Source organism: Marmota flaviventris, chromosome 8 (assembly GCF_047511675.1).
Source record: "Marmota flaviventris isolate mMarFla1 chromosome 8, mMarFla1.hap1, whole genome shotgun sequence".
Lineage (NCBI taxonomy): Eukaryota > Metazoa > Chordata > Mammalia > Rodentia > Sciuridae > Marmota > Marmota flaviventris.
Window position 1 is genome coordinate 98,918,900 of NC_092505.1, and position 27,936 is coordinate 98,946,835.

The window sequence follows — 27,936 nt, forward strand, 5'->3', positions numbered from 1 at the left end:
AGGCTGTAAGACGTTTCTCTTCATATCAGAGTCACAGTTGCAACATAAAACCAAGAGAAAAGACAAGAAAGATACACCATACAGTTATTTAAAGATAGTATTGCCATTGATAATGCTCCATAATTATCATTTCTCCTTTGATTTTAGGAAACTGCAAATATATTTTATACTCGTTCTTGAAGGAACATAAAAAATACCAGTACCATATAAATTGTTTCTCCTATTTGATGATGTTTGCTCAGAGTCTTCTTGCGGTAGTATGTTGTAATGAGATAGAAAGTTCTAGTAGCGGGTAGAAAGTCTTTTGCTGGATGTAGTATACTATGGTAAAATCTTATTTTGAAAGCAAATAATATTTTAAATTACAATAAACAGAAGTCAAAATGGATAAAATCTTGTTGTGGAGTCTCCTGTTGATTTTTTCTGGAAGTCAAGCCTCAAGAACCTTGGCTCAAAAAAATACTGAATTTGCAGTGGATCTTTATCAAGCTATTTGCTTATCTCACAAGAGCAACATTGTATTTTCCCCGCTTGGAACAACTTTGGTTCTTGGAATGGTACAACTGGGAGCAAAAGGCAAAGCACTTCAGCAAATAAAACGAACTTTAAAGCTGCAGGAAACCCCAACTGGTGAGAATCATACACTTGATTATTTATAGTTGGCAAGATATGGTCAAGTTTATTTTGTAAGTATTAGAAGATCAGGTCATAGAACTTGAACAAGTCAAAAATATCAGAAAATACAAAATTTTAATAAAATAGAGAATTGTAAATGTAATTTTCATTCACCTATAACTGTTTCCCAATGAAAATGTTTAAAATAATTTATTAAGAAATTAACATTTATAGAGATATCAATTTTTGTACGTGTTTGTGTTTTTTTCTGATGTGTTTGTTTTGGTCAGTTTAAGTTGAGCTTATGCTATGTGTGTATATGCACGTGTAATAATAGATATAATAATCACATTACTTCATCTCTTTTTGTTGTTGTTGCTGTCCTGGGGATTGAACCCAGGACCTTACACATTTTAAGCCAGTGTTCTACTACTGAGCTATATCCCTAACCCTTTTTTCCTTCAAAACTGCTAAAATAATTTTTCCATATCATGCTACTGAATCAAAATACAATTTTAAATTGTTGCACTTTATTTCCTCTTATGGACATTCCATTTACTCAAGCCTTCTTCAGTAGGTTGTTTCCCATACTTTCTTCTAAAAAATATACTTTCACCCATGGGGAAACCAAGAAAATCATTAATTTATGTATTTAAGAGCTTATTCAATAATTTTAGAAGAAAATTTGAAAAAGCATTTAAATAATCAGTCAGAGGTTTTTTTACTTCAAGTGGTGGTTGCTTGGAGTCCCACAAGGCTTATGCCGGAGACTATTTTCTTTTGACATCCTGTTTGAAACATCTCCCTGGCCATGCTCACAATTTCCATAGTGGTTTGCATTTTAAACATTGACATCACTATTAGATAATGTGGCCCCAACATTAGAGGAGACATCTGGATTTTTAATTTGGAAATTTAGTCACTATGACTAATTTCAGCCTTATCACAGAGTAGCTATATTTAGGAATTTATTTTTTCTGAAAATACTATTTACAAGGTTTTAATTGCTTCATTTCAAATAAAGCCAATTTTATACAGAAAAGAAATTGGTGATAAGCTAATTGCAAGAGTTTTCCTTTGTGAATAATGTGTAATGAAGCCACTGTATTCCAGACTTAGTCTTGATTAATTTCAGCAAATCCCATTACACCATTCCCAGAAACATTTAAATCACATGATACTGCTTTGAAAAGTAATAAAATGTTTATGAAGATATGTAAAGTTGACTCCACGATAAGGTAGTAAGATTAGAGCCTCCAAAGTCTAAATTCATTTAATTGCAGGCATCTTAGTAACAGAAGTCTTAAGAGCTATGGCTCCGAACATAATAATCATCATAATAATCACGCACCATCAAACACACATATAGTGTATCAGCCACTGTTTTGTGTGCTTGGTATATAGTATCTCATTTGATATTTATAATTACTCTATATGGTAAATGCAACTTTGCCATACAGATGACAAAACTGAGGCCAAAAAAAAAAAAAAAAAAGTTAACTAATTTGGCCAGGACTAATTCCAAAAATGATTCAGTGAGGCTTAGAGATAGTAAGTATAATTATGACATTTTAAACATTTTCTGTACAAGAATACATATGGACAATTAAACACTAACACTTTAATACTTTTGACAACATCTACCAGAACGGTTCATTGTGCCTTGTTAAATGATGGGCAGTGACACAGAGCAAGGGAAAAGCACCAGAGGTAAAGAAACCCAGTAAAAAGTGGAGAAAATGTGAAAAATAAAATTCAGAAAATAAAAAAAAGAGGAAAATGAAGAAATAAGAGAAAGAGGGAAAGGAAATGGAATAGAGTGAGGGACTGACACGGAGTTAGAGAAAAGGCCCAAGCAATCCAAAAAAGAGCAGAAAGGCTTTAGGATGGAACAAAGGGCAAACAGATCCAAAGACAGTGCCTGACACAGCCATACTGAAACCAAGGGTGAAAATAAAAATCAGAAATGCCAATCCTTTTTTTATTGAAAGATTTTATATTTTGTTCATCAAAATTTTTGCAGTAATTTTAATTTTGGCATTAATTTTGCATTGAGGCATATATCTTGATTATTGAGTTTTTGGCATCTCCTTAAATTTTATGCCTGAGACGAGCATCTCCTTGACTCACATTAGTCCTGGCCTTACCTTTAGTCCTCCTCTCGTTTAAAAAGTTACTCTCTCTTGAATCAGTCTTGATCTTGCTTTTCCTGACAATCTGTGGGGCCTGCCCTACCCTTCCATGTTGACACTTGCTTGTTCAACAGGGCATACAACTCAGGGGTCTATTGGGGCTCTTCATGTGCTCAGTTCTCCTTTCTCCCCCTGTCAAAACACCTGGTTAGAATTTATTTTGTCCATTTTGCTGAACATTTAATAATACTCCATTTTGTTTTGTTTCTGCTGACTGATCAGAGGCTGAATTGAAAGTGGTTCTTTATTCTAAGAGGGTTATGAAAAGAGAGCTTGGGCTAGGTATGTAGCTCAATGGTAGACAGTGAGGTCCTGGGTTCAGTCCCCAGCACTAAGGGAGAAAAAGAGAGAGAGAGAGAGAGAGAGAGAGAGAGAGAGAGAGACTGACTAAGCATGAATTGCATTCCTAGTTCTGCAATTAAGTGACCTTGTGATTTGGCATAAGTCATGTCACCTCTCAAGTTTCTTCCTCTTTCTGGAGCTGGTTTCTCACTGTAGAAAGGAGGGTCAGATTAAGTGATTTATATGGACCTTTCTGCTGAGATAATCTATACTTTTATGACTACTGCATTTTCATTTTTGGAGAATTGGTTATTGAATTCTTACTAGCAGAAGAGAACAGGTACTAAAATTTTAGAGCATTTTCTGGAGGTTTGGTACAATCACCCCCAGAGTCACATTCACCCCATGGTCTGTGGATTCTCTATAGCTCTATTTTAGGAAATGAAATCAACTTATTCTCATTGCTTATTAGGAGTCATGCATATGCATTCTTTTCGATCTGTGCTAAATGAGATCATTAATCTATAAATTAAATCAAACTTATAAAGCAGATAACTTTATATTCTCTTCCAAATTTGTGCTACTTGGTGACATTTTTTCATTGATTTCTGAGTCCAGTGATTTATCAAAGGGCAGCTGTTTGTCACACAGTCTTAGACCTTAAGTACATGACATAAATCTGTTTGCTCTGACAAATGAGTTAGAACTATTTTTTCTTCTCTTTCCTTTTTTGCGATTCCTTAAAGATGCTCATAAATTCCAAATTCCTGAAAATTAGTTTCAAATTCTGTCACTTCATTTCTGACCTGAAAATTGGTTTCAAATTCTGTTGCTTCTCTACTGACCTTAATTAATTATTTTGGAGAAACTCTGGTATCTTAAGAAATCTCTGAAGCTTCCTAGCTGTTGAGATATTTTTTCAAGCTTCAAAGAGCAATGAATGATTGCATCTGGAATCATTGTATACACAAGTGAAATAGATTAACTGTCTTCCTTTCCTTATGTAAAGAATTCCAGGGTTGTAAAGAGTTACTGAAACTCAGATCTAGTCATACAGAAGCTAATTATTTTGTTTAGAATCTTTTATGTCTTTATGTCCTAGTGAGTGGAGGATTCTAGTTTGAAATATAATGCAATATACCTGGCAGAGGCTCCGGTAAGGGTGTTGTACTTGTGTCAGAACACCAAGCCAAGGAGGCAAATAGGAACTGGAATGTAACCAACACAGCTGGTCCAGGTGTAAGGCCACAGAGCTGCAGCTCCCCAGTGACAGGGATATTATTATTTGCAAAAATCTGCTAGCCTTCTGATAAAGTGTGTGTTTACACAAACACACACATATACACATCTCTTATTTTCATTATATACTTATTAGCATGTTTCTTGCAGTAAAACTTTTTAAACTATTTATTTGGCATCTTTTAATGATGAATACTTACTTTCTCCAATAGAAATGAATCGAATACAATCAACTTTAAGTTATGCAAGTATTATTTTCAATATTTAATTGGAAATCAAATGAAGACCCTCAAAGAACCTATTGTTTGAAAGAGTTCATGACTTATGATTGAGCTCTAGGATTAAGCCAGAAGGAAATAAAACGTATTTGTACCATTTGGTAATGAAAAAAAAAAGCTATTGAAGAAAGTATCAGAAGAGATGCTTTTCATAGAAATCTACAGCTTACTGTATATATTGTGTTAATCAAAATTTTGACATCACTGTGGTCAGAGAATGTGTCAATAAATAGTAGATCCATGAAGATTCCTTTAATTGACTCATTTATCTAGTGGCCATTGTTAGAATAGTTAAAGATGTTTATTGTTCATGTAGACAGACAAAATATATAGATTCATGAACCTGAAGAAATAGGCAATTCTGATTCTCACCCATCTCTAGAGATGATCATAGTGTTCACCTTGCACATTTCAAATCCTGGACAGGCACAGTTACTCAAAAGAGAGTGATTCTTTCACTGAAATGAAAGTAATATTGAAAAGGATTGCTCATACTGCCATACCCCATCAACATCCATTAGCATTCCCCTTCCATAAGTTTTGGGTATTCATCTTAAGGAATGATCAAGATTCTACATATGAATTTCCAACAACTAAAAATGAGCTAAATATCTTTATAAAGAGGGATTTTCCTTCAGCCTGTACAAATGCATAGTTTCATGTTTGTCAGATTTTGAATAGACATGGGTATTCTTTTTCCTATATAAAAGTTGATTTCACTAAAAATAATGCTTGAGATAAATGCTTGAAATATTTATACTAACTTCAGATCATTAGTTATACCTAAGGGTGCAAAAAATGGTGATATGAATCAAAACGCTTAGATAACAAAACTGGAATGCCGTTGTTTTATGTTGCTCGATATGTCAGTATACGTTATAATTATTTTTAGGAGAAGAATTTTCTGTGTTGAAGTCATTTTTCTCTGCCATCTCAGAGAAAAAACAAGAATTTACATTTAATCTTGCCAATGCCCTCTACCTTCAAGAAGGATTCACTGTGAAGGAACAGTATCTCCATGGCAACAAGGAGTTTTTTCAGAGTGCTATAAAACTGGTGGATTTTCAGAATGCAAAGGCTTGTGCAGAGACAATAAGTACCTGGGTAGAAAGCAAAACAGATGGTAAAGTTTTCCATTTTCATAAAGCCATTATTTTGCCATTGTATTCATAGTTTTTAATATCTTAGAGTAAAAGATAATGAATGTATATTTAACTCTTCCACTTTTTTGGATCAGAAGGATCAGATCTCCTATTTCACTATTATTTAAATTAATATTAAATTTTAAAGCCAAGAGAAATTATAAGCTGCTTTGAAAAAAGATGCTAATTGTTTTATTATTTTTTGAAAGATACCTATTTACACAATTCTTAATTGAAGAATTTTAAAAATAATTAATTTTAAAAATAATGTCTAAGCATTGATTTTTCAAGTATTGAAGCAGGAAGATCTTTGGCCAGATAGAAGTTAAAGCTGTCAATCCCAAATGGATTTTTTCCCACATGTACTGTAAATAATTAACACAGTTTAGTTGATCGTGTTAATGTTTAATAATAAATGTTAATAGTTCTACTAAAAACATGTATTTAAATTAAAGATTAGACTACCATGTCCATGACTAGCAAAGCCTAAATAGCATGTAGTAAGTTTAAAGTCAGATAGATATGTGTTCAAAGGAACACAGGAATATTTTAGGAAGTTATAAACTATGCCCACTTTAAAATGAAGATACTATAAAACATTTCAGGATTATTGGAAGTTTTGATAATAATGTTTGTGAAGTAACAAGCACACACCAGGCCCTCAGTTAAAAGTAGTTTGTTTCTTTAATTATTCATTAAACTACAAAACTTGTGATAGTATTAGATGCTCTGTAATCTTTATAGGTAGCCTCATGGGGGGAATCATAGTTTAAAAATCTGAGTTGCGTGTGGTGAACAGTGTCCCACACGGATACAGATCAGGAAGTCTCTAGATGGCTTCATGACACCCAACAGTGGTTATTTATTATAACTTAGAAATACTTACTATATACAGAAATAAAAGACAGGTTGTTTAGAAAAATTATATTAGCATTCTCCACTCTTGTCTTGTTCCAATGGTACACACAAGTGTGGCAAGTTTGAGTGTACCATTAACCTATTAAATATGATCAACCTGCTGGAGAACCTTAAAATAAAATCTGAATAATAACCAATGAATATTAAGGAAGAAATATTTTGTTTTTGTTCTTTTTGTCTGAAAGACAAATGATAAAAATAATCTCACTGAAAAGAATCCATTTATGTCTAAGTTTGCCTAATACCAGCACATAGTTCCTATTTCCTAGTGGAATCCATTTGCATCTGTTTCTTAATGAAATAATTGATAGTATCTCTCATTATTCTCAAAATTACTAAGGTTAGATTGTAAGACAAGTGTCCAACATATCTCTGAATGAGACATTTTTGCTTTAATCCTCTTTAAAGCAGTTCCACTTAATCATTATTGAATATTTCTTCCTGCTTCTTTCTCTACCCCTTCATAGGAAAAATTAAAAACATGTTTTCAGGGGAAGAATTTGGCCCTCTGACTCGGCTTGTCTTGGTGAATGCTATCTATTTCAAAGGGGATTGGAAGCAGCAATTTAGAAAAGAAGACACGCAGCTGATGAATTTTACTAAGAAAGATGGTTCAGCCGTCAAAATTCCAATGATGAAGGCTCTTCTGAAAACAAAATATGGTAATAGGAGAAACCCTACTTCTTAAAGCTATGGCTTTGGTAATTGCCAAGTACATTTAATAATTTATTTCCTTGGTTCCAGGTTATTTTTCTGAATCCTCCATGAAATACCAGGTTTTGGAATTGCCTTATAAGGATGACAACTTTAGTTTAATCATCATACTTCCTGCAGAAGAGGTGAACATAGCAAAGGTAGAAAAATTAATTACCGCTCCTCAGATCCTGAAATGGTTCTCTGAGATGCAGGAAGAAGAAGTGGAAATAAGCCTCCCTAGGTTGGTCATGTCCTTTTATTATCCTAGTTCCTATGTTTCTGCTTATGGAGATATTTGAAGAGCCAGCTGAAAGATAGCAAATGCCTTAGAAGGCTATTGCCATAAATAAAAAGGAAAACGTATTTAAGAATGTTACTCCACAGAATGGATGCAAAGGCCAGTCTTTCCCCTGCCAATGTGGTTTTTATGTGAGAACTGAATTTCAGTGTTTTAATTCACTCTGAAAAAGATGAAGCATTACCTGTAATTCCAGTGGCTCAGGAGGTGGAGGCAGGAGGATCATGAGTTCAAAGCCAGCCTCAGCAACTTAGCAAGGTGCTAAGAAACTCAGTAAGACCCTGTCGCTAAATAAAAATACAAAATAGGGCTGGGGATATGACTCAGTGGTCAAGTGCTCTTGAGTTCAAACCCCCATACCCCACAAAAAAAGATGAAGAATTACATTGTAAATTTAGAATTCAGTGATTAAAAAGAATTATTGTCTTTTTATTTTACAAATTTATCCTTCTCTAATATCTTTTTCATTAGAATTTAAAATACTTTTTGTTCAGGGAAAACAAATTCTGTAGTAATTTATGATAGTGTATTCACCATTAAAAATGTGCTAAATCACCTTTGACAAAAGAGTGCTCCAATAGTTACTGAATTATAAATAGAATCTTACAGTCAATTTTGCATAGTTAATACAACATGGAAATTGCAAAGGATGGTCCTAGGAAGCAATGATTATAAACATTGATATCATACTTCTAAGGGACAGAACTGACTACAGAGTCAAAGATGTGCCCAAATAACCCCAATCCACACTCCATCTGAACTTGTAAGAGGAGAGATGTTTAACAGATTATATGCTCTTCTTTGATTTCTAAATTTCTCTGTAAGCTCCACAACTCTTAGATAGTTTCTGCATCTGTGTCAGTCATTCCCAGCCTCAAAACGGCTGGAACTCTGGACTCCTTGTTTATCTCTGGAGACTTCACTAATCCCACCCCACACCAGCACATTCTCTCTTCATCTGCTACTCTCGGTCAGTTTCTCTGACTCTCAGCATATGTCTCAACCTCATACTTTTTAAAGAAAATCTATCACCGAACAATTTATGTGAATCTTTATTAATCTTCTTTTTACCTACCTTCCTTGGTACTCTGGAGAAAGAAGTATCTGATGCTTTACTCTCCCTGTGGGCTCTTGATCATCCTTTTATTAATGATTCTTTTATTTTTATTTGTTGTGGTGCTGGGAACTGAAATCAGTGTCTTGCCTTACTCATGCTAGGCAAGCCCTCTATCGCTGAGCTACACCCACAACCTTATTAATCACCTTTTAAAAAAAATCTTTCTTCCTTTATTCCTTATACTACTAATCACTTTCTCTCTCTTCTGCTCCCTGACTTATTTTTTTCCTGTACTGTTCTCAAGTAAAAAATGTTTACCAGAGACTTATTTTCAGAATTTTCCTCTTCTTATTCCTCTGAGAAATATTATTTTCCCCTATAATTCATGTCTCTGGAAGTCTGAATCAGGAACTCCAACCTCTCTTCCAATTTCCTACCATCTGTAATCTCTACCTGAATGTTATCCAATCTTTTAAATAATATATATTATTTATATTTTAGCTCAAAGAATATATATTATTTATATTTTAGCTTCTATTTAGTTAACTGTATGCCAAACTGAGGATACAATGGCTTATTTAACAGATAGTTTCCCTTCTAATAATTGAAATAATAATTTTTGAAATTAAATTGTTTAACTCCAAAGTTACTTTTTCTTTTCCCTTCTTCTTTTTTCCCCCCTTCATTGGAAAGATCATTGTCTTGGAGTCAAAAAATACTGAATTTTAAAACTCTCTATACTATATAGTACTAGTGTGATCTTAGGAGAGTCACTGGATTATTCTGAGTTGCAGTTTTTATCAATATAAAATGTATATAATTATTCTTATAACCAAAGTATCCCCTATTTCTTGATTCTAAGTAACAAATTCTTTAATTATGCAAGAACCCCAAACTTAATTGACTATAGGAAATAGGATTTGAACACAGATCCACATAGAAGAAAGGTGATGTGTAGAGAAAGGGAGTTGATGACCATCTATAAGCCAGGAAAAAAGGCAGAAAATAAAACATTCCCTCACATCCTTCCAAAGAAACCAAAACTACTGACCTTGTTTTTGGACTTCAGTCCTCCATACCTATGAGATAAAACATATAAGCAGCCAATTTGTGGTAATTCATTAGCAAACTAATACAAGTAAGAAAACATCAGCATTTAACCAAAGTTTATTGGAAGTGTGGTGATAAAGCTGGGTACGCACCATGACTATTCTCCTGGTGTAGACACTTCTTGTACCAAGTTCCCCGTCTTTTGATATCCACAGCATGCCATTGTCATGGCACCAGGGCCTTCCCTCACCCAAGAGTGCTCTTCATCATCTTCCTCCAAAATCTTCCTCCAGAATCTTCCTCTAGGACTCTACATCCAGAGTCCTCCAACTCTTCCCAGCACAGGAAGAAAAAAACCCAGATTTCCTTCCACCGGTCTAGGGTCAACTTCCCATGTGTGGAAGGAATCTATAGCAATAGATTTCAACACTCACTGAAAATGAAATCTTCATATTATACAGAATAGATTACACCCTCATAATCTCAGATATCTCTATCTCACTGATATTGTTTGCATAATGAAAAGCCAATGTATTGATTTCCCACACAAATAAACAATTTACATTAAAAGGTGAATTGAAATCCTCATTTATGTAGAAACAGAAACAGTAGTTGGCAGTAGTATACCACTTTTCCATATAAATTCCAGCCATCAAAGATTTTAAAAACATGGTGATGATTTCACTTACACTATCTCATCACATCTATTCATAGCATAAAGTTTGGCAAATGGAAGATACTAAATAAATGATTTTTTTTTTCTGTTAAGATGACTGCCCAGCCAGTATCAAATGAGAAACATCATCTTCTCTGATTTCTCAGTCTTTTTCAACTTCCTTTTCTCTGTCACCACGGTTCTTCTGCATGGTGTCTGACCAGCGAATTTCCAATTATCCTTCAAGGTCCCCCTCTTGAATTACCTCTTCCATTAAGATTTCTCCAAACCATTACTTATCTTCATTTTCAGAACACTTCATGCAAACTTACATCAAAACACCTATCATATTACATTTTAATTTCTTGCTTACATTCTTGTCTACCCTGTTAAGATGTAAGTTCTTGAACAGAGGGCTACGTATATGTTGGTTTCTGTAGCTCCTAGCACATTTCACACTATATAGTATTTGTTAAATTAGTGCTATTGAGTTAAATTATATAAATATTTTCACAGGAAAAAGATTCTGTATTATGTCTCTTTATCTAATCTTAAATATCTCAAGCAGAATTCAACTTTTCAATCTTGTTTTAATAAATTTCTTATGAGGATCCTGGTGAAGTTGACCCTCCTTCCCATATGTTCAGCATAATGAAGAAAAGGAAATCAGCCATTTATTTGGAAACATCTTCTAGAGAAGAAAAAAAATTAGATTTTTTTTAAATTCAAAGGATTAAAAATTTGTCAATGATTTAATTGCATTAATACATTTAAAATTATTAATTTTACATTAAAAGAATGTTTTCTAATTTCTTAAAAGAATGATTTTCTCACATGTTAAATTCATTAACAATTTTAGTCCATCAGAACATATTTGTTGGATTGTTTCCTGAACATAAAAATCAGGGATTGAAAAGTAAAAAATATATATTTTCCCAAAATGAACAATTTCTTCACAAATTGAAAAATTCCCATTTTAAAACATGTATTCAGCACAGAAAAAAATTAGAAGGGCTCAATAAATATTTTGTGTGGACTGACAAATTTATATTTTATCACTCAGTGCTGTGGTTCTTTTATACCTGAATGAATACATACTGGTTATCAAATAGATGAGTGAAGATTTTGGTAATGTGGGAACAGTTTAAGTGACTGTTTTAGTTTCCTATAACTACTATAACAAAATGACAAAAGAGTCTAGGTGACTTAATCCAATAGTAATTCATTCTCTCTCAGTTCTGGTTTAAAAGTCCAAAGCCAAGGTGTCACAAGCTCACTGTCTCTCTGATACTGCATTGAACACTTCCCTGCCCCTTTCTAGTTTCTGGTAGCAGCCAGCAATCCCTTGGTGTTCCTCTGTTCACAGATGTACCACCCCAGTCTTTGCCTCTGTTGTGAGGTAGCCATCTATTCTCACATGACATTCTCAGATTTCTGTCTCTCTCTTTGGTACCGGGGATTGAGCCCAGGGGCACTTAGACACAGTGCTACATCTTCAGCCCTTTTAACTTTATTTTTAAAATTTTGAGACAGGCCTTTGCTAAGTTACTTAGGGCCTAGCTAAGTTGCTGAGGCTGTCTTTGAACTTGTGATCCTCCTGCCTCAGCCTTCTGAGCCACTGGGATTATAGGCGTTTGCCACTGTTCCCATCAAATTTTTTAAGGACACCTGTCATAAAGGATTAAGGACCCAACCTACGCCAGTATGACTTCAACCTAATTAATTATTTCAATAAGGAATCTATTTCCAAATAAAGTCATAATTACAGCTGGGGTTTAGAACTTCAGTGCATGGATTTGGGGAAAATGTGTGTGTCGGGGGGCAGGGGACACAATTCAACCCATTACACCAGCTATACTAAATTTTATGTTGTAAAACAAAATGCCTTTTTCAAGAAAAAATTTCATAAACACCAAAGACGGAAATATTAATTGTGCACCTATATCAAAGCTACAGCAGGAAGGAACATGTGACTCTTTAGATGATAGTCACTGAGAAACACTCCCCCTTCCCCTCTTTGATATATAACTAGATAGAATTGAGGCCAATAAGACAGACTATAGTCTAAAAATACTAGGGTGCTAACTGGTTTTTATTGTCTCTAGCAGTCTAGAAATCTAATTTTAAAATTGTCCCCCAGTTGGATGTTAGCTAAAATAATTCTATTACTTTGTCTAGCTGTAATATGAAGTCTTATACATATCTTAGAGGTTAAAATTTCTTGATTTGGAGAGTCTAACATACACTTGCATTATGTTAGATTCCTCTGTATGAAAAACATTCTGATAATATGCTTTTATGATTATGTGTATGGGCAAAGGTGATCATTTAATACATGAAAATCAGGTTAAAAAAACAAGTAACTTTCATCTACAGAGCACTTATAACTTTATAAAAGATTTAGCTTTTGTAGTTTAATATCAAATGCTATGGTTCTATTGTCTGACTTGGTTATGTCTCATCTGTGAAACACATAAGAAAATGGAGACACTTGAAAGTAGTAAGTTGGTTGCATTCAACCACTGTTGGGAGAGACAGGATTGACTCCCGTGTCTTTGGCACACAGCCTTATAGCCTGAGTTGATTATTTTTTAGAAAATTTATTTCCTGTTAACACAGATTGATTGGGACCTTACTGTGGGCAAAATGTGGGACAGATGTAACGTGATAGATATGCTCCTGCATTATAGGACCATTACTACATAAGTGGAGCAGGGTAAGATTTCCACAAGGAACTTATGAAGACTAAAGCAGTGTACAATAAGTACTAAAACAATAGTATACACAGTGAGCCCTGTGTTAGTCATAGGAGGAGGTGGGAGCACCAGAGATGCTGACTATAAACAAAGTTCCCTAGAAGAAAGATTTCAGAGCTTCACTGTAAAAGAACCAAAAGGGATAAGTCTCATATACCACAGGGAATTCTTGCAATTATCCAGGTCAGTCGAATGATTAAGATGGTCTTTTAGAAAGAAATATTTGGTAATCGCAATGTCTTTTACATACTGATAACTTGTCGGAAATTCACACTCCCCCGCCATCCCATCCCCACTGTACCCATTTTTTTCTGGATAGCTTCTATTTTCCTTTATGACCAACTTTGGCTTTTAGACAGCATTTATGATCTCTCTATGCCAGATCCATAAACATCTTCCTTTCTCCCTGCTGGGAAAAGTTCTTTTAAGATTTTGTGTTTATTTCTTCAAGGTCCTTGTGCTAACGCTGTTTTCTTGTTTTCCCATTGGCCTGTAAACCTCTTGAGGATTTATGCATGTTTCTTCTCTATGATCCCAGCACAAAGCAAGAGTTTGAAAAATGGTAGTTGTTCAATCAATGTTTGTTGCTTCAAACTAGAAGTAGTGATGTTCTGAATGTGGAAAAAAGGGACAGACTGAAATCCCAAAGATCATTTAAGAAAACACTGCAGAGATTCAGGCATTAAGTAATGAGTGCTTAAAGGGAACAGCTTTACCTGGGGGAGTAACTGGTGAAACAGAAAAACATTAATGGAATGTATGACTAGATACAGGCCATGAAAGAATAGCTTGGTTTGAGGGTCTAAGCTTGATTTGCTAAGAAAATGAAAGAGCTATGATTTCTCATTCCTTTGTAGCGGTCTTTAACTGGACACCATGGATTTCTGGAGAGTCCTTGAAATCAATAAAATTGTTACTGATTTATGCACGTAAGGTCAAATTTGCATTTTCCTTGGGAGAGGCTTAATAGATGTCATCAAATTTTCAGAGGTCTGGGTCTTTACACTTATTAAGCACTACAGTTCTAGTCAAGAGTAAATATAAAAATAACAGGCATGGGGCTGTGGATGTGGCTCAAGTGGTAACGCATATGTGGGGTGCTGGGTTCGATCCTCAGTACCACATAAAAATAAAATAAAGATGTTGTGTCTACTGAAAACTGAAAATCATATTTAAAAAAAAAATCTCTCTCTCTCTCTCTCTCTCTCTCTCTCTTGCTTCTCTCTGTCTCTTTAAAAAACAAAAATAACAGGCATAGTTTTATCCTAATGGGTATGATTCTTTTTCTGATAGGTACATATTGAATGATGTGGCTGGCATTTCATAGTATATTTTATAAACCATTAAAACCAAATAATGGAAAATAGAATATATTGAAGACCCAAGAGCTTTGCCACCTTTTAACTATAACTTTAATCTAGTCTCTTTATTGATCTAAGATTCTTGTTTTACTGTTTAGGTGGAAGAATAATAATACATGCCTTGTAGGATTGTGGTAAGAATTCCATGAGATCATGTGTATACAATTTTAGTGGTCAATATTAACTCTTTCTATTATTTGTATTATTAATCTCATTGATTTCTGGCATTTGGTGAGCATAGAGCTGCCCGCCTATCTTTAATCCTTTCAATAAATTTGATAGACATTGAGTTTTATACTCAGGTTATAGGTGAAGTGCACACAGGTGAATGCCTGGCCTAGATTTACATAGGTAATAAATGGTGGAGAAAAAGTTGCAAGAGGACAGCTAAAAGTCAGAAAAGAGATGTCATGTGAGGCAAGCATGAGGGGTGCCCAGACAAAGCAAGTGGTCAGTGATAGAGCAAGATCAAATATTTGGAGCAGCTGTACAGGACTTTTCAAAGGACAGAACATTTGCCCTAGGAACTAAAGTGTCACATTCTTGCTGGATTAGAATCAAGTCCCAGGGGGTGGCCAGCCTTCTATCTGTAAGTGGGTGAGTGACAGTTATGCATGGGTGAGAGGTAGGGAACATGAGAAAAATGAGTTGGAATACAAATATGAATATATCATTATGTATAATGATTGCACGATGCTCAATGACCTACTGAACACTGATAAAAATGGGAATAATAAGAAGTATATATTAAATGTTGTTAAGATATGTTTCATATGTGATAGAAAGTATTTTTAATTCAGCCCAGGAGGCTCAAAGGGTATTTCACCCCTACAACCTACACATATGCACATAACCTAAGGAAGTTGGTTGGCAGGGGACCAGAAGCTGGTATGCACCCACATAACAGAGCAGGCCCAGAACTGTCAAGAATTGTGTTGTATTTCTATTTGTTTTATTATTTATTTATTTATTTATTTTTGGTGCTGGGGATTGAACCCAGGGGTGCTTAACCAGTGAGCCACATCCCCAGCTCTTTTATATATTTTATTTAGAGACAGGGTATCACCGAGTTGCTAAGTGCCTCACTAATCTGCTGAGGCTGGCTTTGAACTCTAAATCCTCCTGCCTCAGCCTCCTGAGTTGCTGGGATTACAGGAGTGCGCCACTATACCTGGTTATATTTTTATTCTTGTGGGTGACCCTAAGACCTGGTTTGGATATAAATCACACCTCTAGCACCCATCTTGACCTTGAGCCTAGAAAACAACTTTCTCCAGCTACTGCTGTCTTCTATTTGATGGTGATGATAATGCTTACATCCCACAAGGTTTGAGAAGACTGAAGATATAACCTATATTAAGTGCCTCACTCAGAGAAGTGCTCCTTTATACCTGGCTATTCGTGACTTCAATAATTATGGATAATTTGAAATAGACTGCAAATTATACTTTTATTAAATGACTGAATGGATTTCCATTGCTATAGGTTTCTTTGGACTATATTATGAGCAGGGCTATTATTTAAATGACTTTCTCGTAATTAGACATTATTAGAAGTCATAATAAGTCTTGTGGTATTCTTGTCATTATCCTAAAATTGTTGGACTATTACACTAAAAATAGTCAATTTGTAGGTGTATTAGAAAATATATTTTTCACCTTTTAGAAGCCCATACTCCATTTAATTTAAAGAATATGATAATAAAAATAGAAAAAAAATCTCAAAACCATCATGTTGCATTTTATCATTCCTAGTAAAAAGTTACAAGGAAGAAGTTGAAAATAGTTGGCGTACAAGAAGCTATTTTCATTATAAGTAGATTTTAATATGCATGTTGCACCTGTTCCCTGTTAGCTGGGGTTCTGAATGAGTTAATGTCTCCCAAAAGTATGCATTATTTTACCAGGAAATAATTTAGACCCAGTAAAGTTCTATCACAGCATGTTCATTGTTTTGAAGAATTATAATTAAGAAGCTTGTTCAGTATTTGCCAATGAAAACAGTGATTAGACTGATTGCCCAAGCTAATTTCTAGCCCCAGAAGTGAGCTTACCTGTTAGATAAGCAAGGATCCTTGAGTAATAGCGTCTGCATCCATACACTGGTGTTTAGGGGCAAATGCCTGTCAGGCATAAGCAAAGATGCTTATCAGGAGTTGCTGGGAATTTCACAGATGTAGAATCATAGATAGTTTCCTGTTTAGTAATGTTACATTAGTCTTTTCATTTATGAACAACGTTTCTAATCTAATTTTGAAATGCTTTAAGCATTTATGAAACAAAAAGTACTAGCCTCCTTCCCTTTTTATTTACATAAGATTCAGTGATTGCTGAATTCCATTATGTTGACATGGGTGGTGAAGTTCAGTGCCTGAGAGAATCTTTGAGATTCTCTGGTCATAGGTGAGGAACAGAGGGTGAGCCAAATACTGGAGTCCTATTTCCCTGCTATGGAAGTACCACCCCAACCCAAACTTTCTGTAAGTTTTCTTTCCTTTCCTTTGAAAGAACTCTGTTCCTTCTCTGACCCATTTAAAGGGTCCATTGGGAAGATATTAGGTGTGTCCATCAACTGAAAAAGCTACATCAACTGTGACAGTGGTGGGATGGTTGACTGGTTACAAACGCTGTCTGTACTTCAGTAGCCAACAATCTTCCCCATAAACTGTGGACTCCAGTTTTCTGCAAATGGTATCCTGGATGTCTGCCAGGAGCCATCTTTGATGGCTGGAGGGAAAATCTACACTTCTTAGAAAGAAGCTAGCACTGAACATTTAGATAGAATTGTTGTGCTGGGTAATTGTCACTTCAAAAAATGGAGTATTCTATTCATCATTCTTACCAGCCATTTATGTAGGATGCAAGTTATTAGCAATCCAGTACTGAATGAATGGTGGCACTGGGGAGAAGGGATGTGAAATGTGAAAAAAAAACGTAATTGGGAGAATGAAAACAAAAGCTTTCACAGTATAACCTCTTCCAAGTCATCTGTTTTATTTAAAAAGCAGTTTGCTAGCAAATATGTACAGTGTTTCAAGATTTTTCATTTTTTTAAACAGATTTAAAGTGGAACAAACACTAGACTTCAAAGAAGCTTTGTATTCTTTGAACATAACTGAGATATTTAGTGGTGGCTGTGACCTTTCTGGAATAACAGGTAGTATGATGGATAATTTTTCTATTGTCGTGTTAGTTTGTTTTCTTAGTATTAACTAACTGATCTTGGTATTAACTGACTTATCGTAAAATTGAAAGGGCCTTCATTCCCAGCATACATATAAACAGTGAATAAATGTTATAGGCATGTTGATCTGTCTGTAAACAAGCACTCTATTTTGCATCTCGGATGTTTTCCTTAATGAAATTCAAAAAAACATTTCACAATATTAGATAAGCATTCTAACCATACTTTCAATAAAACGATATAGGTAAGTGTATTATGTGGGCTGTTATTTCTGCTGTTTGTATTTCTTAATCAGAATAATGGGAATTACAACTTTGAGTCTTTCATCTAAGCAGAGCTAATAAAACTCAAATAAACTAATTTCCGAATGTTAATTCAGTAATATTAGAGCCCATGGAGTAGACATCCTCAAGCTGCTGGATCAAGAAATTGTAATGCTGCAGCTGGCAGATTTAGCAACAGACTCCTTTGGATTGACAAGAATTGCAGAGGGAGCTTTCATGCTAAATTGCACCTGGGGAATTGTGTGTGGTTAAGGAGCTTGCTTGCACAACAATGTCAGGACAGTGTTTTAATTCTTCTGGGTTTGGTTGCACTCAGTATTTCAAAAGACTAAACAAAAACAAACAAACAAACAATTTTTTTTTTCTCTAAAGAGAAAAAAAATTGATGAAGAGGGCCAATTTGTCACAAGTTACTCTTTTAAAAATTCTGTCTTATGTGTTATAAAATGACCTTAATGATATAAGCTTGTAAGTCTGGGTTTTGTATCATAGCATGTGGAAATATTGTGGAAATGTTTTGTGTTTTCCTATATAAATATCTGGACTTTGGAGAGGTATTCCTTAATCTAGTCACTCATCAATTATGTGGGTGGTGGAATGGAAGGAATGAGCTTTCCTGGTGGAGAGGCGAATGGGGTTCACAGGTGACATAGATGTTCATTATCACCCTCACACACGATATAGCCAACTTGTTCTCACAGTGCCAGATACATCTGACTTCTTTGACAGTTTCATCAGCACCAGAAATGAGACAGTCAACATTAAATACTACATAGGGTGCTGTCTAAATGTGCCCTGGCACACAGCCACCTCAACAACCTATAATAAACCAAACACTTTTTATAATAAATCAAGCACTTTTTCCTCTTAAACTTCTTTTCAGCCTTAGGAAGCTCACTCAATATACCTTAGACTTTCAAATAGCTATTCATTCTGCAAATTCCTGGCAATTTGTGACTTTTATAACATCTCTTTTTACAGGATTATTCAAGAAAATACTTCCAAAATTCTTCATAAAAATTTTTGTGCAAGAGAATAACCCTGAGCAGAGAAGAATAAATGTTCAGGATTTTCTGCTCTCTTCCTCCTGATTTACCTATTTGAGTTGCTTTGACTACTCTGACTTTGTCTTATTACCTGAAATAGAATAGCTCCAGCCAGTGTTGACACTGCAGCTGGTAGTTAGGAGCATACTACCCTGTTATCCCTACTGATCGTTTGTGTCATGAACATTCTCTAAATGAAACTGATCTGGTCCAACACTATGATACGGGACATATACATGAAAGAGGAAGGAGATGCTACCTTATATGCATGCAGTGCACAAGTTTTGAATAAATACTTTTATAAAGTTAGTTTGGAAACGTTGAGATTCATATAACCCTTCAATTGAATCTCAATTCATTCATTGAGATTCAATAACCTTCTCTGCTCAGGGTTATTCTCTTGCACAAAAATTTTAACTTCTCACTCTACTGTTACTTCTCCTGCAAGTTCTAGTAAAGTACTTAACCTTATTGAATCTCCATTTTCTGATGTAAGTGAAATAATATATCTTAGTGACTTTTGGAGCAATAAATAAGAGCATGTAAGTAAATCACCTACTTCACTTAATGCATAGTAAATGCTCAATAAGTGTTGAAAAAAATCAAGTGAAAAAGTGTCATATTAATCTTCACTTTCACATTTTCTATCAAAGCTCTCTCAGTTTTCTCTGGTCCTCTTAATTTAACAGTGATATACTTGGAATTTTCATAGAAATTTAAGATAAATAGTTGGCACAAAGGCTTAGAAATCAGTGAGTTTGTGGAGTTCGTATTCTTGTCCTATCTGTCATTTCCACAGTGAGGTGGAATACAAAGCGGCTCAGTCTAAGCGGGAGCTAGTGAGGCTGACACCAGAGCTGAAGTGTGTGAAATTCTTTATTCTTCTACCACCTGCTCTTTAGCTCTTGTTGTGGCTCTGAGGTCATTTACTCTGTGCTTTATTTATGATTCCTGTCTTATTCCAGGTGATACTGGAAGAAGCTGTTTAGTTTTTTGACCTTGGGAATCCATTCTCCTATGTTTCAGTTGATCCACCCTGACGTTGTGGATGCCCTCTTTCCTCCATGTTACAGGTCTCTAACACTAGGCATATTCACATCCTTTGATTAACTTATTTGAGTGGTATTTATTGCAAGCTACTCATGTGCCAGAGGGTTTTCTAGAGCATGTGTCCCTTGACCCTCTGAGGAACACTGTGGGATCTACCTAGTTTTCAAAGCAGACTTGACATGCCTTATAATCTCATGGCTTCCCCTCTTCCCATGTCTCAAAGAGACTATTATTTCAGATTCTTATGCCAGATATGCATCACACATACATGAATGAGTTCCACCAAGGGGAGAAGAGGGACATTACCTCTCGGTTCAAATCCATACCAGAATAAAATAATGTAAGACACTCTCTTGCACTGAAAATTTTAACAGGCTTTAAAGCACAGCTCTGAAGTGATTTTGTAGCAGATGACACAAAAGCTCTTCAGAGTTTCATAGCCTCACTGTCTTGAAGGAAAGTAAATTTTGTTTTAAACTCAGATCAAAACTGAATATGGAATTTAAAAGGCAAGGTGGCTTTGAGGTTGAATACATAAGGTGGGCTTCAATTAAAATCTGGAAAACCTCTTTCACTCTGTCTATAGATCCTGGTTAAGGGGACAAAACCCTTTGTCCATTCAAATATTCCACTTGGTGGGATACCTGGTTTGATGTTTACATTCTTCAATCTTTACCTCATATATCAGGGAGAAACCTAAACTCCATCTGTGTCATGCCTATAAGAGCTAAACTCAAACCATTTTTATCTCTAGAAAATTGACTGAATAAAGAGGAATTCATTATGTTTGATTTCTGTTCTTTGTTCATTTGAAATAAAATTAATCTGGGACTTAATAGGTAATGACTCTTGATTTTAATCTTTAAATATTTAATGTTTTTCATCAGATTCATCTGAGCTGTATGTTTCTCATGTCATGCAGAAAGTTTTCTTTGAGATAAATGAAGATGGCAGTGAGGCTGCAACATCAACTGGTAGGACAAATGGTCTCTCAGCAAACTGGGATGAAGGATGCTGGTCATTTGGTGGTGCTCTGATGTCTCTTTTCTTTGTATCATACTGCAGGGAACAAAAAAGGACAATTCTTTCATAAGTTGTTCATACATCTGTTCAGTAACAGCATTATGCAAAAGGGAAGGGATCTGATTAGGACTTGAGGCTCATCTACTGATATTTGTTCATTTGCAAATTATATTACCTGCCAATTAGCAGATACGACTGATGGAGAAAACCTTAGGGCTCACATACAAAGTCATTATTATTTAAGAGTGCTCAGTCTTAAGTGCTTGTGTTTAATTTCATTCTTTTATTACACAAAGTTTGTCTTCATTTTTTTTTCTAATTTGATTGTTGTTATTATATTCATGGCAGGGACTCTCAAACTTAGCTGAATATTAGAATCATCTGGGAACTGTAAAAAAATAAATCCTATGCCCAGACTACACTTCAAAATAATTGAATCAGTATGTCTGTAGGTAAGATCCAGCCTCTAATATTTTCTTGTTTCCCTAAGTGATTCCATTGTGCATCAAGGTTGAGAACTAGTTCTTTCTCCTTGTGGCTTGTGTCTGCCTTTACTGCTACAGATGCAGTGCATAGAATAAGAGCAATGGCATCACACAGGAGCCATTGTTAGAAAGGCAAAGTCTTAGGTTTAACTCCAGACCTACTGAATCAGAATCTGAGTTTTCCAAACTCACCATGTAGTTCTGTGTACATTCCAGGTTAAGAATTATTCCTCTATATTTCACTTCCTTGAACAAATGATATTTTGAATAATATTTATACTGAATATAATACTTGAAAAAAATGGGAAAAACTCTTAAAGTCAATTAAAAATGGGAAAGGAACTGGGCATTTTGGTGCACACTTTAATCTTAGCCACTATGGACACTGAGAGAGGAGGATAGCAAATTCAAGGCCAGCCTTGGCAATTTAGTCAGACCTGTCTCAAAATAAAAATTAAAAGGGCTGGGGGATGTAGCTCAGTAGCAGAGTACCCCTGGGCTCATTCAACTCCCAGTACTGAAAAAAAATTATATCCACTTAGTAATTTCTTGATTAAATTGTAATGCTGCTTAGGGCCAATGGATTTTGACATCTGGGTGGGACACACTGCACTCTTGCTATCATTTTGTCATCTCCTAAAGGCTTTGCATTGCTGTGCTCAAGAAACTGAGATTGTAGGGGATGAGCTATATCAATCCTTCGAGAGATCAGAAGAATGCATTTGGATGAGGTTGCTGGCTCATGTAAAAAAATTCTCCAACTGCTTTTACATAGATCTGGAAAAGTTCTTCTAGGTCATTGTTGGATCCTCTCATTATATTGGTGAAGACAAAGGTCCAGCAATGTGAAGTGATTTGCCTTGGGTCATGCTGTTGATTAACAACAGAGTTTGAACTAAAATCATGATTTTTGGCTTCAAATTCAGAGCTATTTCTCCTAGTTTCCACTGCTTCTCTTTAGGAGGATGCAGCCAGCATTAAGGGAAGATAATAAGAGCCCACAGTGATCCTGTTGAATTACACCTCAGCATAGTTGGCCTGAGTTTCCTGACTTTGGAAGAAGTCTTGCTTACAGGCTGCTCAGGAAGCAAAGTCCAGACATTCATTGTAAATGAGAATGGGAGTCAAACTGACTTGACTTTTCTGATTCTTCTCACTAATTCAAACAAAAGCCTATATTCACTGGTAATTTAGGCAGTACAGCCCTGATGTTCCAGATAGAAGAATGCCCTTGTTGTTATATTAGTAATGTTATATTTGACTTGTTTTCTGATTCTGGTTATACATGCTAATTTTGTTTTCCTTTGGGTCTGAAAAAAAATTATACAAAACCCTTGCATTATTGGTAAAGAAATTAACTGAGTAAGTGTCGACATATTTAATCTGCAAGAAAAGCCATCCAACCATTTAATTTTTCCCATCCAAAATATTGACAAATGCCATAATGGATCAACATGATACAATTATCATTGTAAATAATTTTTAAGGTAGCACATCTCTGTTTCTAATATTGTAACAAAAATCTCATGTACATTCACTACATGAATCCTAAAAGCTCTGAGCTCATGGAATAATTTTGAAAGAGTAAGCACAAAATAAATTTGAACTCAGATGTGATTACCACAAGCTTGTAGTATAAAAATGAAGTGCAAACATATCTGGATCAAAATTAAAAATTGAAAACATTGTAAGAATAAATCATATGATGTAAATAAAAAGTGAGCAGAAAATTACTGTTTAAAAGATGACATTTTCTAACTGCTTCCACCAAATTGAATCTAGTATCTGACTTTCTTCTTCACTGAACATAAATGTGAAGCTAGGATTATTCGATGAATGATCTAATATTTATTCTTCTGCACTTCGGTTTTTAAATTTATTGCAGATTTCCCAGCATTTAGAAAATGGTTATTTTTTCTACATGTTAACTCCTTAACCAAAATGACCTTTCTTGTCTATGAAAAGTGTTTTGGATTTATTTTCTTTCCTGAGCTTTTAAAAGTGAATATCTAAATAACTGCTGTCTCTATTTTGTAGGCATACATACCCCCGTGATCATGAGTCTGACTCCAAATCAATTTATAGCAAATCACCCATTTCTGTTCATTATGAAGAATAACCCAACAGGTATGTTTCTGGAAAATTCTTTGCGGTACTGCCTAAGTTAAGCTGCCAATTGGTGTCTACATATCTGAAATTATTTGTTCTTTCAATAGATGCTGTTAGGTATATATTAGGCACCAGGCATTGTGTTTTTAGGGAGGATGAGGGCCTAAAATAGGGTAATGGTAATCATGGCTTCCACCCTAGTAATTTTATGGCTAAAATGGAACGTAGCCAGTTTATATTCCTATCTCCAAAGTTGACACCATGCCAGCAGGTACGATAATTGACTAATAATGACATACAGGCTCAGAGAAAGGTATGTTTTGCCTAAGATCATGTAACTAGAAAATGGCAGAGTAGGAACTGAGGTTAGCTCTCTTTCTATGATATCACAATGGAATGGAAATAGATAGTTGTGGAGTTGAGAGAATAAGTGAGGGGTTGAATATAATTTTATATTCGATCAATCTGGGCAATTGGTGAAAGATGAGTTGGTTACATACAAAGAACACAAAAGATTCTGTAGTGGAGTAGATTGGCATTTGGCATACTGTTGACATATGGAAATCCAGATTACCTAAAGAGGTTTTGGCCCTTGCTTTTATGAAAGAGAAAGGCCAGGAATGTGAGTGCAGTGGGAAAATGGTCTCTAGGCATGTATATAGGACTCCACAGCAGTCATGATAGCCATGTGAGAGTCATAAACCCCAGGAGAGCAGAAATTATATTTTAATCAGCTCAGTGTTTGGCAAAATGCCTTGCAGAAAAACATCAGTGTCCCTAGAAGTTGAGAACATGGACTTACTTGGATGTCAAAAATTCCACCTCAATTAACTAGCAGTGGTTAGATATGTTGTTTATACTTTCTAAGCTACATTTTCTTTATTATCAATCTGAACATAATATCAGCACTCATGGGATTAAATATAGAGACACCTGAGGGGGTGGGAATGTAGCTCAGGGGTAGAGGGCTTGTCTGTCATGCAAAAGCCTGTGCATTTGCTCTCCAACACCAGAAAAACAAACAAACAACAAACAGAAAAAAATATGTGAAGACTGTCATACTATGCCTGACACATACTAAATTTTCATAACAAATGAATCAATAAATTTAAATAAGTGAATGACTGAATGAATGAAGGAAGGAAAATTGAAAAAGTTTCTCTCTATAAACTGGTTTACAAGCAAAAGAGACATAGTTAATCTCAGAATCTGAATCTGTTAGATTAAATAGAGTCAGTGATACTGGTCCACTCAGGGATATATTAATATCTCTTTCTAACTCAATGAAACTAGTGCTGACTGATCCTTTTGAAAGTTTTATCTCAGAGATAATGGAACAGTCTGAGAATTGCTGAGATTGTATTAATACAACTCCGATTCCAGCGGTGGATGTCAGTGTTCAAATACATTCTGAGTATGTCATTTGATCTATCTATCTTTAACCTTTGGATAAGTCTAATTTCTTACACTTACTATGTAATTATTGAGTATAAAGAAGAGAAAGAAATGAAGCTGCATTAAAGCACGTAAATAGTGACATTTAGAATAATTATGTTTGACTCTATTTTCCAAGTTGATGACTTATTATATTCTAAGGCTATGTAATAGCTTTTAGTAAAACAGCACTGAAAGCCCAAAACCCAAAATAATCCACTAATTTATTTATTTGTGATAATGTTTAACTATCAAACCTTAATGACATTTTCCACTGTTTTATGATCTTTATTGTAATGAGAGTTTCTAGAGTTACTCCTTTAAAGTATTATTTAAAACGAATGGCCATGCATGTATTAAGAGTTATAAATTGTTGTTATACAAAATGTAGAATAGGCTATTATCTTAAAATAATATACACTTAGTGACTTATCTATTTTTTCTCACAAATGAACTCAAGAAACCAGTGAGATTAACGAAGATGGTGATTTAGCATCACTACAGTGGACTATTAAAGGGCTTCAGGCTTTACATAAAATGCATTCAGTTGACTCTTTCTGAAGTGCGAGGATAAATGACTTTAGGAGGCTTAGTGCAACCAATTTTTATCTAGATTTAAATTTTTCTTTTGGCCGAACAGCCCTCTTGTGCAAACTCTATATATTATTTGGAGTTTCCTATCAGGCATGTTATACATTGCAGTATATTTATGTAAAGCTCTAAGTTAAACTTCCAGGAAAATGAAGAACTTTTTTTTTTCTTTTTCTAGGCTATGGAAGTAGGTTTGCTTTATAGACTTTGAGAAAATTGTGAAAGATGTTACATGAAATGTGCCATTTCTGAGAAAGCAGTGAATTATGATTTTGAAATAGAACTTCATACATAATAAAAATTATTGCATTGAGAACTCTTTCAGGCCTTTGGTCAAAGGGAGAATGGACTGTAGGATATGTAATTTTTTATTCTGGTCATTAACTTTGGTTATGCTATGGATTTTAATATTATGAGATAAAAAGTGCCCACATTTGACACAGCTGCGGCATAAATATGTTGATTAAAATGTTTTAAATGCTTCCTATTTTAAAAGGAGGCATGGAGAGGAAAAGAAGAAAAAGATAGTGGTTTCTGCTTTGTCCCCCCCAAGTCCATTGCTATTATGTCAGGAGACATTTCAATAATCTCTCCAATTTAGTGATGACTGGATTGGTGACTGTGTGAAGATTTGATTCAAAATGTGGTCTCATTGGTGAAAGAAATGGATTGAGAAGGCTGGGACAAATGGCTGTGTAGCAATGCCCTGCACTTCTGAATGTCTAAATTTTTAAACTATGGCTTCAATTATACTATCAGTGTCTGTGAAAGTGACTTTAAAGAATTCCCAAACAATTCTGAAAAGCACTTCATGCCAAAGCATAATGAAGATACCAGAGTTACTGCTGGTTCCTAGTGTGACTAAATGTATCATTCACCCTGGGAAAAGGGTATGTGTATCTTTATCTCTCTGAAAAATAGGGGTATTTACTTTCTTTTTCCCAGAATAATTTTAAGATTTTGAGTCAAGGCATGATTGAGTATAATTATTTATAAAAAAGAAAAATAATACCTTGGATATTTTATGTCTATTTCCACATTATTGGCCCTTCTACAAGTGTGTCTTTTGACCGAACAGGGAAGAGTTAATTAAATAGGGCTCTCCCACTATAATGTCAAATGCATTTGAATATATCATTTTAATTAGCTTTCAAAGGATACAAAATCTATTTTATCTTTCTTGAAATTAATCTTTATTACATCCGACTATAAGGAATTTATTTGACATTGACCTCTAGCCACTTTCCTTTCCCCATTTTTTTAAAAAAAGGTGAATAGATTTGATACATCATTTATTTCTACTTTGCCCTCTACTTTTTTGTTCCTTTTCACTTGCAAACACAGAATGTCTGGAAACAGGTGTTTGCATTTATGCTCTATACTATATCATCTTTGTGAGGGTTTGAAAGTAGTTGCGATATGAAAATATTGTCTTTAGCAGGAAAGTAAGCTTTGATTCAGAGCTGAAGGGGGAGAACTGGTGAGATGCACTTTTAACCCTGAGGCTTACATTACGTGCATGAGAGATGACTGCTGATGCCTGCGATTTGAAACTCCACTGTGCTCATCACCATTTTATTATGCTATGTTTGCCTGACTGGATCTCTATATTTAGAAGAGCACTTCTCTCTCACTTTATTTTTGCTTTCCTACATGAAAACCAGTGCTAATGCCATTTCCATGATGAGATGTGGTGGAAGTTAATTTTCTTCATAAATTACCAGAAAATGATTAATAATGATCTAGTTATGTATTTTAGACAAAGAAGAGGGTTCCGTTATTAGACATTGCCTATAGAGAAAAAGACTAAATGATTCTTAAAATATTAAAAAATATTTTTCTTCAGAAATACCTAAAGTGTGTGTGTGTATGTATTTTTTTTTCTTTTCCTAGAATCAATTTTGTTTATGGGAAGGGTGACAAATCCTGACACCCAAAACGTGAAGAGAAGAGACTTAGATTCATTGTAAATGAGAAGCACAGCCTCAGAATACAAGAGTGTTCCTGGAAAAGAGTTGATTTGCAAAATATCATCAATTTGAAAATATCTTCTTGGTATCATTTTTCTGTTTAAAGCTATGCCTGTATTAACCTATATTAGTATAGCCCTGTATTAATGAGTAAGTGAACTCAGATACGTGTTTGTTTCTTTTTTTTCCGAAGGTTTTATAAAACCTATATGAATCAAAAGC

At 34.8% G+C, this 27,936-nt stretch overlaps 1 protein-coding gene across 1 annotated transcript; it reads left to right on the plus strand.

The window, feature by feature from the left end:
• The first annotated feature begins 383 nt into the window (after nt 1–383).
• On the plus strand, nt 384–27,725 carry Serpini2 (serpin family I member 2). The gene is made up of 8 exons (XM_027942240.2): nt 384–630; nt 5,499–5,729; nt 7,134–7,328; nt 7,411–7,603; nt 17,598–17,695; nt 20,990–21,076; nt 23,648–23,737; nt 27,638–27,725. The coding sequence occupies exons 1-8, from the start codon at nt 384–386 to the stop codon at nt 27,712–27,714; spliced, it is 1,218 nt and encodes a 405-aa protein (XP_027798041.2). The 3' UTR covers nt 27,715–27,725.
• Nucleotides 27,726–27,936: the final 211 nt, after the last annotated feature.